Genomic DNA, 19,233 nt, shown 5'->3' with positions numbered 1-19,233 from the left:
TCTTTGCAGCCCACTTCTCCACCATCTTCAATGGAAGCTGCAACTGATAAAATGATGCTGAAATGCTGGAGGAAGAAAAGAAAACTGCAAAACTGCCCACAAATAAGGAGCACCGTACAGGACTCCTTATGGTGGATGTGATACTGTGGATGGCTGTGGCAAAGAGGGTGTAGCAAAGCAAGAGGCACCAGATTTGTTGTAAAAGTCAGTAAATTATTCAATGGACAGTATTTTTCAGTACAGGTATTTGATTCATTCCAAGCAAGTGCCGATTTGTGACGTCATCATCCAGACACGAGTTGACTTTAATCTGAATCCATTTTAGCAAACTAATAATTTCACTAAATTTTATTGATTATGAAATACAAGTTCTTGAAGTTTATTCAGAATTGGAAATGTTTGATTAGTAGTTACATGCCATAATTTATTTGTTTAATATAAAGGTGTTTTGAATTTTGCATGCATAAAATAAAGTGTGAATTTATGTGTGGCTTTTACTCTGACACGAGTTATCACTTAGAGTGCTAAAAGTGCGTGTGTACAATTCGCTGACCTATGTGTTGAATTTTATTTTGTGATCTTGACCCGAATGGAGAGTAAATCCAGTTTCATTTAAACATTACATGAGATAGACACATCACGTTATTACAAAAGAGTCATTTAGCCCATTAGGGAAAACTGGAACCTGTGTGCTCGATTTGAAATTCGTTACACGCCAGTGCATAATCGAAATGTCCATTAAGTCACGTACAATAGTTGCAAATGCATTTGGACTTCATGCATGAAGTTGGAAATTAATTTTTAAACAAGTGCTGATTTTGACAAAAAAAAAAAAAAAAAGTTTATTCAAAATATCGAGGTCCAGTTTTAATTGAGACACATATCACCTTGTTGATTACGTTGCGTTGCCTAGCAATGCTGTAAAGCAGCTTAATCAATTCATTAGAACGATTTGTAACGTGGTAAGGACCATTACACACACAGAATGTTACACAATGTTTGCTGACTGCATGAGTGTGTTTTTCTTTCCAAAAAATGCCAAAAAAACCGGCAGTTTCGAAAGTTAAATTATTAACTGTTGTGTAACTTCATCGATTGTCATACACCACTACGGAACTTCTTGTATCGTGTCTCTTCACAAGAGATCTCAAGAAGCCGGGATAAACAAGAAGAAGAAGAAGAAGAAGACTAAAGAAGAGGCATCGGTATAAGTGATCACCATTCTCCTGCTCAAAACTATTCGACAGCACGTCACCAATTCTGAAGTGAAAAAAGCACTGTGATAAAAAGTAATAAATAAAGATGGGGAGATGGCCACAAAAGCACCATTGGCAGAGCTGTCCTACAACAACGTGGTTCCAAGTAGTAATGCATGCCTTACCGATACAAAAAAAACATACCTACCCAATGCCGTTTATGCAGGAAAGCCTGCTGAATAGCTGCCACTAGCAAGATCAGGTTGTCAACAGTTGCTTCCTTTCAGTGACAGCTCCATTCAGTAGGTGAATACAGAGTGGGAAGTGATCACTGGAATGAAGGTCGTCAGTGACTTCCCACTGAAAAAGAGTAAGTAAATGCTGGAAAGCAAAAACAGAGGTCGATGGCTGAGAATGTCCCAGCAGCAGCACAGAAATGAGTGGAAGTGCCTGTGTTGCGGATGCACAGCTTGTGAGACATCATGAGGATCTCCAAAATCCCTCAACATTGATTTGTGTGCAGCTCTTATACAAGCAGGAATACCACTCAGTAAGGTGAAACATTCAACCTTCAAAGGATTCCTTCAAAAATACACAAAGATGTCAATGCTCAATGAGAGTACGTTTAAAAAACAATTCCAAGAAACCACACAAAGAATCCAGGAGAAAATGTCTGGGTGTGACATGGGAATCATTCTGGATGAAAACACGGACTCAATTGAACAATATTTTTTGAACATTTTAGTTTGTCCCTTAGCAGAGGAGAAAGTTGAGCATATGTTGTTAAAAATGTATGAGCTGAAGAAAGCCAATGCCAGTACTGAAACATTTACATGCTTGGTCCATGTCCTTTATAGGTTTTGTGAATCTGGAAGAAACTTCCAAGCCATTTTGAAGCCTGCAGGCAAATCACTTGCTAGGGATTTTTGACAAGTGTGCTGCTATAACGTGTGAGAATTCTGACAAGATTAAAGTGTCAGTGTTTTCTTTCGATCCAGCTGATGTAGGTGCAATTTCCAATACACAATAACTTCTGCTACTGGAGAAAATACATAATTTGCGGGCAGAACTAGTTTACATCCATAGTTGCAAGTACTTGACTGTAGCTAATAAATGATTAGAAGAACAAGGTCTTGGAAGGGAGAAACAACGGGATATTTTTACTTCTGTGAGGGGGCAGTTAGATGGCTTTGCCAAAGATAAACTTGTATAGTCTTCAGGAGAATCCAGATCTGTAGAGCTGCCATTCCAAGTGAGTACAAAGTTTGTCTCTAAGGTTTCTGTGGATGTCGAAAGAAGTTTTAACATCCACAAAGATATTCTATTTTTTAATAGAAGCAGACTTAGTTTAAAAATGTAGAGTGCTAACTGTCTAAGAACAACATCCATGATTTTTCCTTCTTCTGAAGAGTGATTGTTTGATATACTTGTTTGTAATTCAATAAAGTAGAACAGGAGAAAGATAATTTGTTGAATAGTTAAGTAAATCATCACCTTTTTGGCCCTTTTTTACCTTATTTTAACACCTGGTACATTCCTTTTTCGTCATCTGAAATTTGCACCTAAGAATCCTAACCATGATTATAATGAACTGTTGTTTTTTTCTGACATCTGATTAAAATTTGATACCAATCCGTTCATTCGCATCACCTAAGTAAAGGCAGATATTTTCCTGACAAGACAATGGAGGATATTTATGACAGCTTTGAAATTTAAAAAATGTCTGACATCACAAATTCAATACAAGAAGAGTTTATGTATCTTACTGATATGGTAGTCATTGCATCACTGCTGAATAATCATGACAAGGAAGTGAAGAGCGAGATTAACTGCAATGTTGCCAACATACATATTCCAGTATTTCTTTTCCACCTACATGCAGAATATCTATTTTACTGACTCTCATGCCAAAGATGAAACGGAAAATAAATTTAAAACAAATGCTGTGTTTTTTTTTTTTTTTACAACAGACTGATGTTGAATCACCACCACCACCACCTATAACAACTAAACTACTTCCACAGACATAATCATACACCTCTCAGTGAGAGTAATTTAAAATAAATGTTTATTTCTTATATTTAATACATTAATTTACTTGCAGTCTAACGTATATACCAACAGTATACTTACATCTTTAATAGCAACAATTGTTTGCTCGTGCTTAGCTATTGATTCAACGTATATCTGGTTCCGTTTCTCAAGAGCATCAACTTGCGCACGATAAACATCAGTGCTGTCTTTTAATGCCTTAGCACAGCGATCTGCATATTCGGCCTGTGCCACAATGCGGGCGTAGTCAGAACGAATTTTGTGAAGTTCAGTTTGAGCAGTTTCCAACTGTTCAGTCAAGTGTTTCTCATGTGCCTGTCTTTCTTTACGGTATGTTTCAGATTCAGCCAGTGCCTCTTGAAGAGCCTTTCTGGTCTCTGCCAACTGCCAAAAGAATTAAAAGATTATATCATGCCAAAAAACTTTACTGGATAGAACCTAACAATGACGAGGCCACAGGATGTGGATGAAAGGGGCAAAAAACAACAATGAATTACTTCCACAAACATAAGCATGCTGGTTACTAACACTTACCTCTTTCATGTTTGTACTCCTCTCTACGTGAGCTGTGCCATCTGGAGTAGTTGTAATAACTGATGAAGTGTCACTTACATCTTTCCCTTCTCTTGCCTGGATATACAAGTTGCGGTACATATCACGCTGTCGCAACAATGTCTCTATCATTTTCTCACACCGTTCATTTCTCTCAGTCATGCTGTGCATTTGCTCTGCGTAAGATACTAAATGGGCCTGTCGAGGTAGTAAAAGAATAAGTAGAGTTGTCAGTAACATTTTTATCACTTATAAGAAACTATAACACTTCCACTGCAAGCACATTTGATTCAAAATATATTGTTAAAAATAAACACTATATTTCATTTGGGGTAAAGTACATCAAGCTTATTACGCAAACCAATATACTGATGCATCAAGGAAGGAAGAAATATTAGGGTTCAACCTCACACTGATGATGAGATCATCAGAGATGGAATACAAGCTCAGGCTGAGGAAAAAATGTGGAAGGAAATCAGCTGTGCCCATTCAAAGGAACAATTCTGGCATTCACTTTAAGAGGTTTGGGGAAATCATAGAACAACAAAATCTGGGTGACCAGACAGTGATATGAACCTCTGTCCTAAACACTAGTCCAGCTTGCTCAGTTTGAGACAATAGTAGCAAATCAACACAGACGAATTTAGCTGACAGGGAAGTCTATTTAGCTGACAGTTGCAGTCTTATTTAGGTTACTATGGTGCACTGATAATTTTACCGAAAAGCTGTAGATACCAACAAATAACTTTTTTTTCCTGCAAGAGCAAAAGTTCTTGATATCTTCCTTGAACTCAACACATTTGATACAACGGTATTCATACACTTTTTCCAATGAGAATTTTTCTCTCTCTCTCTCAAAATTCTACGTGACATTTATTTGGAGCACAGATAATCTCTCATATGATAAAATGTGGAGTATCTGCTAGGTAGAGACCTATGAACCCAAGCTCATGCACTTGCCATCATCCTGTCTTGGTGCAAGATCAGTTTTCTGCACACAAACATTTAAACTTCTGCTTCGACTCATTTTACAAACAGTTCAATTATGTTTTTCAAGAGGCAATCATAAAACTAATCTCCGAGTCTTACACAACAGCTGCCAAAGGCAAAAAAAAATGTACTAAAGAAGTTTGTGACTTTATTCAAAGAACTCAAAATTAGACATGCCTTGCAACAGAAATAATGTTACAAGTAACTTCTTAGCAGGCCAATTAAACAATAACAAGTTGCCTACAGAGACAGGAATATGAAAAGGTCTAGGGACTTCCCTTGCAAAGACCCCCCCCACACACACACACAGATAGACACAGACACACACAGAGAGAGAGAGAGAGAGAGAGAGAGAGAGAGAGAGAGAGAGAGAGAGAGGCAGTGCTAGCTATGTTACCTTCAGTTCCTTCACTTCATCAGATTCTTTTTCTTCTTCTTTCTCACTCTCAGAACTCAGTTCCCGTATTTTTGCCAGCAGCTTCTGATTATTCTGCTGCAGTTCTTCTATGGAGGTGAAAGTTACTAATTCTTCTGCCTGCACAGCCTGAAAAATGTTCAGCAGATAAATGAAGTACATGGCTAATGCAGCTGTAAATCACACGAGACACAGTAACCTTATGATTCGTAATTGTAAAACTTCTAGAGCTGATATAAAACCGGTTTTTAAATCAGTATTCACTTCAACAGTGAAATCTGGACTTTAGGACTTGGGGCATGGTCCAAGGCATATGTTTCTTTTTCCATCCTTTACTACAGGAAACAAAATTAGAGTACATGGATATAAGGAAAAAAATTTATTTTTTTTGCTGACATTAGTGTTATTTTTGCTCTATTCAGTGTTGTTTTTTGCTGAACTGTTGTTGTTTGAAAGCTTACTTTTCGATTGTGCTCTTTATATTTGTTGTATTTCATTGTTTTTCAATATGGTGTTGAAAATGAATATAAACCTATCAATTATAGTATTAACATTAAACATCTCATTTGATTTCATTATTCAAACACACACACACACACACACACACACACACACACACACACACACACACTCACTTTACTCCAAATCTACTGAAATTAAACCGAGTTGTTGTTAGTAGAGTTCATAATAGCTGAAGACTTGAAATAAAAGAAAGGCCCTAAGTACCATAACAACAAATTTTGAAGTTGGTTGTGAAAATGGATTTACAGCCAATCCCAGTAATTTACACAAGGCTCAAACTGCCACAAATGAAAATGTAGTACTACATGCAACTGCTGTTCACATATGAAAGGCACTATGTTCCTCGCACTTACCCCTCAGTGTTAGATAAAATTATGGAGGCGACGAATGTTAGCAATAGTTTGAGTGAAAGAAAACAATGACAAATTGAATGAGAAAGTACTGTGGCTGCAATAAGGAAAACATTGAAAAATAGAGGGAAAGAATATGTAAGGCCAAGCAACAAATATATTCCTACAACAGCTTGTCTGGCACAAGAGGTGTTATTACTGATCACTATTCTACGCCATACCTGGATAGATAAAAAAAACTTGTGAGGTACACTGCACAGGATTCTTCTCTTTGCTTTCCAAGTCGATGTGCTTGGAAGTGTAAATGCAAAAACTTCAGCTATGAATATAAAGTCTGTTTGAAGTTTATTAAGTCTTTTAAGATACTGGAAGCAAGGGAGTTACTTTGTGGTGTTGAGGCAAGTATTTCATGTTAAAAGATGACATCATGGTAACTAGGATGACCCTTCACAGAGCAGGCAACAAGTAACTGTGCATTAGACTGTTCCAGAAGAAGAAAGGCCTTACCATGTACAAGGAAACAAGAGGCAGTAAAATTCACACAGAAAATTCAGTGTCTAAACAGAATACCATGTGGTATAGCAAATAAATCTTTTTTACAAGCACGAAGTCACTACAGCAGGAGCAAGACTGAAAAGGAATACCTCAATCCGAATATTAATAAAACATAGGATGTTCCAATGCCTTCAAGAACATTAATGGTGATTCACAAGTGACATGATACTTATACGGATCATTTCCCTAACTTCTCTTTCCATCCTCCTTGTTCAAACACGTGTGGCGTGTGTGATCCGTTTCATGCACAGATTCTCATTAACCTGCCTGAGAAAAAGGAACTGACAGCTCGTCTCGAGTTACATCAATGCAAGGCCAAAAAAGCTATGACTGTGATGAAACAGTATCAGAATGAATCCCAGAAAACTGGTAGTGTTACCACATATTTGCAACAAGTGCCGTTCGTTCCAACTTTGTCACATATTCAAATGCTTTACCTCCACGATAGCTTGCAGTTTACAACTCTCACACACTTTCATGGCAGTACCTTTTCCGTATAATGTTTACAAGGCGATATTGGTCTTGGCTTCAGTTGTCTAGTGGAAGTATGATTCCACAATGCATCTTTGTCGGCTGCAGAAATGACCTGGTTCAATGTGTGTGCCTCATTTTTGGTGCTTCAAATACCATTTCTTCGAATGTAGTTTCTTCTTATAGTTTATATAAAAAAATAGTAACATAATTCAAAATTATTTATGACGGTGACCTGCACATTGTTCTACCGTCAACACACACCACGAGATCACTGCCGACTGAGTACAGCCAAAAACGACTCCAGCGTCAAAGACATTTTACACAACACACAAGCTTCAACTTGTAATCAGTCTCTTTGCTATTCTTCGACACATTTACTAATAGTAATCAATATGCTTTCACTCTCAAAAATATAAGTAAATTAACATATAATAAGGCAAATTATAATAAAAATTCTGACAAAAAATATAAGAAAACAATTACAATTTGGTATCGACAAATCCGGTAGAAAATACCACATCTCCCAGACCCATTACAATGTATTTTCACAAAAGTATTACAGAATGAATGTTTAGTGTATGAACAGAAAACATTTTTGTTTCACTCATTCTTCCACTTTACTATCTTTTTCCTGCGTACTGAACTACAGCATTAAGAGTCTTTAATTGCATTTCCACTTTCAATAAGTTTTTCTTTTAACATAATGTTTGTAATTTCCTTTGGAAGCTAGATCCATACTTTGCTTGACTTTCAAATAAAGCACTTTATTACTGAAATTATGACCATTAATTACTTTTTCCTCAAATTCGTGATTTTGGCACTTAGAGCCTTTTTTATTTCAAGTCTTCAATTATCACCCTACAGCTGACATAATAAACTACTGTTATGCACACAAACTTCCATGTATCTATGACTTAAAGAGTTGGCAGCCTACTTTAAATATACAACCCTACGTGTTTAATTGTTTCTTTCAACTATGCCTAAAGTATGTCTCATCATGTTTCTCAGAAGTGTGTTGTTGTTGTTGTTGTTGTCTTCAGTCCTGAGACTGGTTTGATGCAGCTCTCCATGCTACTCTATCCTGTGCAAGCTTCTTCATCTCCCAGTACCTACTGCAACCTACATCCTTCTGAATCTGCTTAGTGTATTGATCTCTTGGTCTCCCTCTACGATTTTTACCCTCCACGCTGCCCTCCAATGCTAAATTTGTGATCCCTTGATGCCTCAAAATATGTCCTACCAACCGATCCCTTCTTCTAGTCAAGTTGTGCCACAAACTTCTCTTCTCCCCAATCCTATTCAATACCTCCTCATTAGTTACGTGATCTACCCACCTTATCTTCAGCATTCTTCTGTAGCACCACATTTCGAAAGCTTCTATTCTCTTCTTGTCCAAACTGGTTATCGTCCATGTTTCACTTCCATACATGGCTACACTCCATACAAATACTTTCAGAAACGACTTCCTGACACTTAAATCTATACTCGATGTTAACAAATTTCTCTTCTTCAGAAACGATTTCCTTGCCATTGCCAGTCTACATTTTATATCCTCTCTACTTCGACCATCATCAGTTATTTTACTCCCTAAATAGCAAAATTCCTTTACTACTTTAAGTGTCTCATTTCCTAATCTAATCCCCTCAGCATCACCCGATTTAATTTGACTGCATTCCATTATCCTCGTTTTGCTTTTGTTGATGTTCATCTTATATCCTCCTTTCAAGACACTGTCCATTCCGTTCAACTGCTCTTCCAAGTCCTTTGCTGTCTCTGACAGAATTACAATGTCATCAGCGAACCTCAAAGTTTTTACTTCTTCTCCATGAATTTTAATACCTACTCTGAATTTTTCTTTTGTTTCCTTTACTGCTTGCTCAATATACAGATTGAATAACATCGGGGAGAGGCTACAACCCTGTCTCACTCCTTTCCCAACCACTGCTTCCCTTTCATGCCCCTCGACTCTTATAACTGCCATCTGGTTTCTGTACAAATTGTAAATAGCCTTTCGCTCCCTGTATTTTACCCCTGCCACCTTCAGAATTTGAAAGAGAGTATTCCAGTTAACGTTGTCAAAAGCTCTCTCTAAGTCTACAAATGCTAGAAACGTAGGTTTGCCTTTTCTTAATCTTTCTTCTAAGATAAGTCGTAAGGTTAGTATTGCCTCACGTGTTCCAACATTTCTATGGAATCCAAACTGATCTTCCCCGAGGTCTGCTTCTACCAGTTTTTCCATTCGTCTGTAAAGAATTCGCGTTAGTATTTTGCAGCTGTGACTTATTAAACTGATAGTTCGGTAATTTTCACATCTGTCAACATCTGCTTTCTTTGGGATTGGAATTATTATATTCTTCTTGAAGTCTGTGGGTATTTCGCCTGTCTCATACATCTTGCTCACCAGATGGTAGAGTTTTGTCATGACTGTCTCTCCCAAGGCCATCAGTAGTTCTAATGGAATGTTGTCTACTCCCGGGGCCTTGTTTCGACTCAGGTCTTTCAGTGCTCTGTCAAACTCTTCACGCAGTATCTTATCTCCCATTTCATCTTCATCTACATCCTCTTCCATTTCCATAATACTGTCCTCAAGTACATCGCCCTTGTATAAACCCTCTATATACTCCTTACACCTTTCTGCCTTCCCTTATTTGCTTAGAACTGGGTTGCCATCTGAGCTCTTGATATTCATACAAGTGGTTCTCTTCTCTCCAAAGGTCTCTTTAATTTTCCTGTAGGCAGTATCTATCTTACCCCTAGTGAGACAAGCCTCTACAACCTTACATTTGTCCTCTAGCCATCCCTGCTTAGCCATTTTGCACTTTCTGTCGATCTCGTTTTTGAGACGTTTGTATTCCCTTTTGCCTGCTTCATTTACTGCATTTTTATATTTTCTCCTTTCATCAATTAAATTCAATATTTCTTGTGTTACCCAAGGATTTCTATTAGCCCTCGTCTGTTTACCTACTTGATCCTCTGCTGCCTTCACTACTTCATCCCTCAGAGCTACCCATTCTTCTTCTACTGTATTTCTTTCCCCCATTCCTGCCAACTGTTCCCTTATGCTCTCCCTGAAACTCTCTACAATCTCTGGTTCTTTCAGTTTATCCAGGTCCCATCTCCTTAAATTCCCACCTTTTTGCAGTTTCTTCAGTTTCAATCTGCAGTTCATAACCAATAGATTGTGGTCAGAATCCACATCTGCCCCTGGAAATGCCTTACAATTTAAAACCTGGTTCCTAAATCTCTGTCTTACCATTATATAATCTATCTGATACCTATTAGTATCTCCAGGATTCTTCCAGGTATACAACCTTCTTTTATGATTCTTGAACCAAGTGTTAGCTATGATTAAGTTATGCTCTGTGCAAAATTCTACAAGGCGGCTTCCTCTTTCATTTCTTCCCCCCAATCCATATTCACCTACTATGTTTCCTTCTCTCCCTTTTCCTACTGATGAATTCCAGTCACCCATGACTATTAAATTTTCGTTTCCCTTCACTACCTGAATAATTTCTTTTATCTCGTCATACATTTCATCAATTTCTTCATCATCTGCAGAGCTAGTTGGCATATAAACTTGTACTACTGTAGTAGGCATCGGCTTTGTGTCTATCTTGGCCACAATAATGCGTTCACTATGCTGTTTGTAGTAGCTAACCCGCACTCCTATTTTTTTATTCATTATTAAACCTACTCCTGCATTACCCCTATTTGATTTTGTATTTATAACCCTGTAATCACCTGACCAAAAGTCTTGTTCCTCCTGCCACCGAACTTCACTAATTCCCACTATATCTAACTTTAACCTATCCATTTCCCTTTTTAAATTTTCTAACCTACCTGCCCGATTAAGGGATCTGACATTCGACGCTCCGATCCGTAGAATGCCAGTTTTCTTTCTCCTGATAACGACGCCCTCTTGAGTAGTCCCAGCCTGGTGATCCGAATGGGGGACTATTTTACCTCCGGAATATTTTACCCAAGAGGACGCCATCATCATTTAATCATACAGTAAAGCTGCATGTCCTCGGGAAAAATTACGGCTGTAGTTTCCCCTTGCTTTCAGCTGTTCGCAGTACCAGCACAGCAAGGCCGTTTTGGTTAATGTTACAAGGCCAGATCAGTCAATCATCCAGACTGTTGTCCCTGCAACTACTGAAAAGGCTGCTGCCCCTCTTCAGGAACCACATGTTTGTCTGGCCTCTCAACAGATACCCCTCCGTTGTGGTTGCACCTACGGTACGGCCATCTGTATCACTGAGGCACGCAAGCCTCCCCACCAACGGCAAGGTCCATGGTTCATGGGGGAAGCAGAAGTGTGTAAATTTCATCATAAAAAATGCCTATTCCCATAATAATGAAGCCACCTTCAAACCATTTTAACTTAGAATAGAGGTAACATTTTTTGCCACCAATGCCATATTTCCAAAAACTTTTGCACAGCAGATAGTACCAAAAGCAGCACAATTTGGACAGATCTTTATTTCGGCACATCAAATGAACTGCATATTTTTGAAAGACATAAGTGTAAAGACAAGAAACTCCAAATAAGGCACTTCAGCTTCTAAAACACATAAATCAACAGTGTGCCTGCTTCGCTGTTCAATCAATCGATTAATCACAGCACAGGTCACGTGACATCTAACAAACATGTTTCTGGTTGTAGAACACAACACAGACTATTTATCACAATATTTACTCCACATTATTTTTACTATTTTGTGAAACATGTGGTGATAGCTTATTCTGTAGCATAGCCCAAGTGACCAAAAGAACAAAACAATGAGACACCATCTAGATTTATGATTAGCAAAGCTAAAATGCCACATTGGGTGGTTTTGTGTTTATACTTCTGTAATAAAAAATTTTCCGGTTTAATTAATGTACCCCAATAAAGAACTCTCCAAATTGCAATTTTTTCCTATGATATGTTGTACAACACGTTCAGGAAATTTGATGTTGGCAGATAAAGATGTTACCAGATACTAGCACATCTAAGCAACAGTTTTGTAAACAGAAAATATACAGTCATTGTAAGCTTATAAGGGTACCTCAACCTTGAGAACAAAGCAAAGATTCAATAACTTCGAGACTGAATAACTTATCAATATCAATAAAGTACTGCCTTTAAATTAATAAGATTTTTATGTCTGAATGGGGAAAATGCCAGATTTTGTGATATTCTGTACAAACCATCTATTTCATGTTACATGAGTAAATACTGGTGCTTTTTTGTCATTTGTCACATTCCGTTTGTGTGAAATTTACCTGTCCTTAAACATATGTTTGCACACTCTTTAGCTCAGAATGAGGATTCCTTAAGCACTTGCTGATAGGTAGCTGTGTTTTGGCTACACATTAGATCTCGCCAAGAAATTCCACTAGAGCTGTTGCACTAACTATTAACAGCATATGTAAGATGTGGTACAATATTAACAGTGTAACTGTTTCCCAATCCAACACCTTTACGGTGGATAGGAACAGTGAAAAACATGTAAACTTAGTTGAATGGCATAGAATGTGCATTGATAAAATGCTCTAACAAAGACAGGTTCCTCTAGTGGAATTGACTTTTTGTAACGACGTATAAGGTGCTATAGGTTAAGATCCCAGGCGTCACAAGCTGCAGCCATTCAGCCTGGTGGCCCCTCATTTGCGAGTAATTGACAAAAAATTTTGGAATTTTGCATGATGCTTAATAACATTAAAAAAGTCATACAACATAGACAGGATGTGTGGTGTAATGGATAGCAGAAGCTTGTGTGTTCAAATCTCATCAGATGCAGTAATTTTTTTTATTTTTATTTTAAAATCTTTAACGAAATGTCTTTGATCATTATTTTTATTTAATTAATTGGTTTAAATGTTTTTTTTTATTTCTATTCCTTTGTCACATATTTTTAATCGCCGTATGAAGTTTTTCATTTGTTTCATTTTTTTCTTTATAATTTTCTTTTTCCAACTGGAATTTTGTGAATACAAATTTAGTTATATTTATCTAACATAATATTCAATCATTTGAAAATTCTGATCTATCAGTTAAAACACAAAAGACAAAATAATCTGTTTATACTTACTTTGCAATGGCGCTAAAAATGTGTTTTCATAACAGACATGCAATTTTTTCCCTCAGTAATAGTCATATAACCTTTAAAATATAACATAAATACCTACTGCACAATGGGTGAAGTAACATAGATGAAGGTTTAAATGAAAAAAGAGTTGAAACAAAATTAAAGCAAAATGAGACATACATAAAATGAACACAATAATGTGGATGAACAAACAGGGTGATAAAGCAAAAGAAATTAAATAGAAATGAATACATAAAATTAATTAAAAATGCAAGAACAAAGATTTCACATGGAAAGAGAATGACAGAAAGAAAAATGAGAGCAAATGAAGAAGTTGATATTATGATTAAAATTATGTGACAAAGGAACAAAAATAAACAATTACATTAAAATCACTTGAACAAAAATGACAATCAAATTCATTTTTGTTAAAGATTTAAAAATAAATAAAAAATTACTGCATCTGAGGAGATTTGAACCCACAACCTCTTGAAAGGGATGCTATTGTCCTATCTGTTACAACACACAACCAGACAACACAGTGAAACTTTTTTAACGCTATTGAGTGTCACACAAAAATATAAAATTTTTTTCATCAATTACTTGCAAACGAGAGCCCACCAGGGTGAATGGCTGAATGTGTGATACCTGGGATCATAACCTACAAAAGCATACAGATTTTTTCAAAAAGTTGATCCCACTGTTGAGGACCTCTTCGTGTAAGATAACGATCAATGAAAGTAAAAGGACAATCAATTTCTAATTTTCATTTAACTTCCACTAAGTTTCCACATGCAACAAACAAGATCAACTTCAACTCTAGAAACAGATTCAGAGATTCATATTTAATTATATATTATCTGTACCGTTTGAAGACCAATGGTTTACTTCATACACATATATCAACAGCCCAAGTTTTATTTGTTGATTTTTACTTCATAACATTCCCATCAATATTTTTAAAAGTTTATGTGCTGCTTATTTGTAAAATCTGCAAATATTCAAAGGCAATTAATATTTGAAATTCTATAAAAAATGTAGTGCAATGACAGATTAAGACCACTTACATGTGATGAGCTTGTTATGTCTAGTGATGAGACATCCGCATTTGTACTCGAGACTGTACGAGCATCCTCCAGCTCTTTTAGAAGGAAGCAAACCTGTGCAGATAAATATTTATAAACATTTGTGTATGGGCAAAATAACTGCATATTTATTTTTCAATAGGCAACAAAGTCCCTTTAAAAACTGCCATAATTTCAGTGGTCTGTACTGTGCAATCACTGCAATGATTAAAATTTTCACAAAATTTGTAAGAATCATAGAAAATATTCTAAAAGATTTCAAGTCTTTTACCATACTAAGGACGAAGTGCAGAAATGTTTATGACCATCTTATTTCAGAAAATGAACCCATTTTGCGAATTCACTATGTTGTATAACATTAATCATGCATGAACTGAACAAGGATCAGAACAGTTCAAAATTAACATACGATATGCTTGATAATATTGGCAAATCAGCTACTGACATGATAATCACACTCCGATTGCAGATATTAAGTGTATATCACAAATATACAGTTGTCGTTGTTGTTGTTGTTGTTGTTGTTGTTGTTGTTCTCTTCAGTCCAGAGACTGGTTTGATGCAGCTTTCCATGCTACTCTATCCTGTGCAAGCTTCTTCATCTCCCAATACCTACTGCAGCCTACATCCTTCTGAATCTGCTTAGTCTATTCATCTCTTGGTCTACCTCTACGATTTTTACCCTCCACTCTGCCCTCCAATACTAAATTGGTGATCCCTTGATGCCTCAGAAGATGTCCTACCAACCAATCCCTTCTTCTAGTCAAGTTGTGCCACAAACTTCTCTTCTCCCCAATCCTGTTCAATACTTCCTCATTAGTTATGTGACCTACCCATTTAATCTTCAGCATTCTTCTGTAGCACCACATTTCGAAAGCTTCTATTCTCTTCTTGTCCAAACTGGTTATCTTCCATGTTTCACTTCCATACATGGCTACACTCCGCACAAATCCTTTCAGAAACGACTTCCTGACACTTAAATCTATACTCGATGTTAACAAATTTCTCTTCTTCAGAAACGCTTTCCTTGCCATTGCCTGTCTACATTTTATATCCTCTCTACTTCGACCATTATCAGTTATTTTGCTCCCCAAATAGCAAAACTCCTTTACTACTTTAAGTGTCTCCTTTACTACTTTAAGTGTCTCATTTCCTAATCTAATTCCCTCAGCATCACCCGAGTTAACTTGACTACATCCCATTATTCTCGTTTTACTTTTGATGATGTTCATCTTATATCCTCCATTCAAGACACTGTCCATTCCGTTCAACTGCTCTTCCAAGTCCTTTGCTGTCTCTGACAGAATTAGAATGTCATCGGCGAACCTCAACGTTTCTATTTTTTCTCCATGGACTTAAACACCTACACCAAATTTTTCTTTTGTTTCCTTTACTGCTTGCTCAATATACAGATTGAATAACATTGGGGATAGGCTACAACACTGTCCCACTCCCTTCCCAACCACTGCTACCCTTCCTTGCCCCTCAACTCTTATAACTGCCATCTGGTTTCTGTACAAATTGTAAATAGCCTTACGCTCCCTGTATTTTACACCTGCCACCTTCAGGACTTGAAAAAGAGTATTCCAGTCAACATTGTCGAAAGCTTTCTCTAAGGCTACAAATGCTAGAAACGTAGGTTTGCCTTTTCTTAATCTAGCTTCTAAGATAAGTCGTAGGGTCAGTACTGCCTCACGTGTTCCCATATTTCTACGGAATCCAAACTGATCTTCCCAGAGGTCGACTTCTACCAGTTTTTCCATTCGTCTGTAAAGAATTCGCGTTAGCATTTTGCAGCCGTGACTTATTAAACTGATAGTTCGGTAATTTTCACATCTGTCAACACACCTGCTTTCTTTGGGATTGGAATTATTATATTCTTCTTGAAGTCTGTGGGTATTTCGCCTGTCTCATACATCTTGCTCACCAGATGGTAGAGTTTTGTCAGGACTGGCTCTCCCAAGGCCGTCAGTAGTTCTAATGGAATGTTGTCTACTCCTGGGGCCTTGTTTCGACTTAGGTCTCTCAGTGCTCTATCAAACTCTTCACGCAGTATCATATCTCCCATTTCATCTTCATCTACATCCTCTTCCATTTCTATAACATTGCCCTCAAGTACATCGGCCTTGTATAGACCCTCTATATACTCCTTCCACCTTTCTGCTTTCCCTTCTTTGCTTAGAACTGGGTTTCCATCTGAGCTCTTGATATTCATACAAGTGGTTCTCTTTTCTCCAAAGGTCTCTTTAATTTTCCTATAGGCAGTATCTATCTTACCCCTAGTGAGATAAGCCTCTACATCCTTACATTTGTCCTCTAGCCATCCCTGCTTAGCCATTTTGCACTTCCTGTCGATCTCATTTTTGAGACGTTTGTATTCCTTTTTGCCTGTTTCATTTACTGCATTTTTATATTTTCTCCTTTCGTCAATTAAATTCAATATTTCTTCTGTCACCCAAGGATTTCTACTAGCCCTCGTCTTTTTACCTACTTGATCCTCTGCTGCCTTCACTACTTCATCCCTCAAAGCTACCCATTCTTCTTCTACTGTATTTCTTTCCCCTATTCTTTTCAGTTGTTCTCTTATGTTCTCCCTGAAACTCTGTACAACCTCTGGTTTAGTCAGTTTATCCAGGTCCCATCTCCTTAGATTCCCACCTTTTTGCAGTTTCTTCAGTTTCAATCTGCAGTTCATAACCAATAGATTGTGGTCAGAGTCCACATCTGCCCCTGGAAATGTCTTACAATTTAAAACCTGGTTCCTAAATCTCTGTCTTGCCATTATATAATCTATCTGAAACCTGTCAGTATCTCCAGGCTTCTTCCACGTATACAACCTTCTTTTATGATTCTTGAACCAAGTGTTAGCTATGATTTAGTTGTGCTCTGTGCAAAATTCCACCAGGCGGCTTCCTCTTACATTTCTTAACCCCAATCCATATTCACCTACTACATTTCCTTCTCTCCCTTTTCCTACTACCGAATTCCAGTCACCCATGACTATTAAATTTTTGTCTCCCTTCACTATCTGAATAATTTCTTTTATCTCATCATACATTTCTTCAATTTCTTCGTCATCTGCAGAGCTAGTAGGCATATAGACTTGTACTACTGTCGTAGGCGTGGGCTTTGTGTCTATCTTGGCCACAACAATGTGTTCGCTGTGCTGTTTGTAGTAGCTTACCCGCATTCCTATTGCTTTATTCATTATTAAACCGACTCCTGCATTACCCCTACTTGATTTTGTATTTATAGCCCTGTAATCACCTGACCAAAAGTCTTGTTCCTCCTGCCACCGAACTTCACTAATTCCCACTATATCCAACGTTAACCTATCCATTTCCCTCTTTAAATTTTCTTACCTACCTGCCCGATTAAGGGATCTGACATTCCACGCTCCGATCCGTAGAACGCCAGTTTTCTTTCTCCTGATAGCAACGTCCTCCTGAGTAGTCCCCGCCCGGAGATCCGAATGGGGGACTATTTTACCTCCGGAATATTTTACCCAAGAGGACGCCATCATCATTTATCCATACAGTAAAGCTGTGTGCCCTCGGGAAAAAATTACGGCCGTAGTTTCCCCTTGCTTTCAGCTGTTCGCAGTACCAGCACAGCAAGGCCAGATCAGTCAATCATCCAGACTGTTGCCCCTGCAACTACTGAAAAGCCTGCTGCCCTTCTTCAGGAACCATACGTTTGTCTGGCCTCTACAGATACCCCTCTGTTGTGGTTGCACCTACGCTATGGCTATCTGTATTGCTGAGGCACCAACGGCAAGGTCTATGGTTCATGGGGGGAGGAAATATACATTATTTATTGTTAAAGGGTTCATAATGTAGTGAAGATGGAGGAAAATAAGCAGAAGAAACTTCTCAAACTACTGCAAGAAACTTACCCACACAATAGGTCAATATCAGTGAAGTAAACAAAAAGAAACAATGTAATTACCAGTATTTACGGCTCTTGAACACAAAAAATAAAGCAACATAATGTCTCCGAGTGCCTGGAAAATCTCATGTAACATTTTCATATGGTACAGTTTCAAAATTTGAAGTTCTCATAATTAACTTTATAACCAAGAGAGTAGAAAATACATTCTTCGGCAACTGATAATTCACAGCCACCTGATATGGATGCCATAGTAAGTAAAATAAAGACAAGGCAGCCACTTACCTATAGCTGACTAATGTGTAGCACACGCCAACACAAAACAGAAAACTGTTTATACTAGCTTCTGAGCTATTGCTCTTTCTCTAGTAGAAACACACACATCCACAGACACAAAGACAAACACACCCGAATGCACACACCCACTGCCATGTCAGGACTGACAGGCTATTTACTACAAATACTGCAAATTTTCCTTTCTTACTCCAATGCAAAGTGTCAAGGAAATACCCTTAAACTTTATCACATTAATTACACGTCATCTTCAAAAATTATTATGAAAGCAATCATCTACATTCATTACTTACGTAACTAACATTCTCCTTAACCTAAATTTAGCGACCGAAAAAATTATTCTGAGCTTCAGTACTGTGTAAGTGTTAACAACTTCTTTATTAGCTACTTCTTTTTAACTTGTATTTCCACAAAATGAAACCCACTCTTTTGCAGTGTCCATAAGTTATGAACTGGTAACTGTAGCCGGAGTTTAAAGTTAATTAGATTTTGCGAAATTTTGCTAGTCCACGTTGATCTTAGTTCACTGCAAAATAAAGTGACATTAACTTTTATTCAACGCAGATTTCCATGTTCAGCTTTATCAAATTTCTTTTTTTAAACTAATCTAAGATCAAATGCTTTATACAATCATCTCTTGGTTGTCCGCCCCCGGTAGCTGAATGGTCAGCGTGACGGACTGTCACTCCTCTCGGCCCGGGTTCGATTCCTGGCTGGGTCGGGGAATTTTCTCCGCCCAGGAACTGGTTGTTGTGCTGTCCTCATCATCAGCCTATCATCCTCATC

The 19,233-nt window shown here is 37.6% G+C and overlaps 1 protein-coding gene across 3 annotated transcripts in view; it reads right to left on the bottom strand.

The window, feature by feature from the left end:
• Positions 1 to 19,233, bottom strand: part of LOC126236771 (nucleoprotein TPR-like) — a 315,616-nt gene that overhangs the window by 215,497 nt on the left and 80,886 nt on the right. For all 3 annotated transcript variants that reach the window (XM_049946344.1, XM_049946342.1, XM_049946343.1), the window contains exons 9-12: positions 14,248 to 14,340; positions 5,188 to 5,334; positions 3,783 to 3,998; positions 3,330 to 3,632 (exon numbers count right to left, since the gene is read on the bottom strand). In XM_049946344.1, coding sequence (XP_049802301.1) covers positions 3,330 to 3,632; positions 3,783 to 3,998; positions 5,188 to 5,334; positions 14,248 to 14,340 — 759 coding nt within the window. The remainder of the gene's footprint in view (positions 1 to 3,329; positions 3,633 to 3,782; positions 3,999 to 5,187; positions 5,335 to 14,247; positions 14,341 to 19,233) is intronic.

Source organism: Schistocerca nitens, chromosome 2 (genome assembly GCF_023898315.1).
Source record: "Schistocerca nitens isolate TAMUIC-IGC-003100 chromosome 2, iqSchNite1.1, whole genome shotgun sequence".
Classification (NCBI taxonomy): Eukaryota; Metazoa; Arthropoda; class Insecta; order Orthoptera; family Acrididae; genus Schistocerca; species Schistocerca nitens.
Note: the sequence above shows the minus strand (reverse complement) of the source record. Positions and strands in the feature narration are given on the sequence as shown.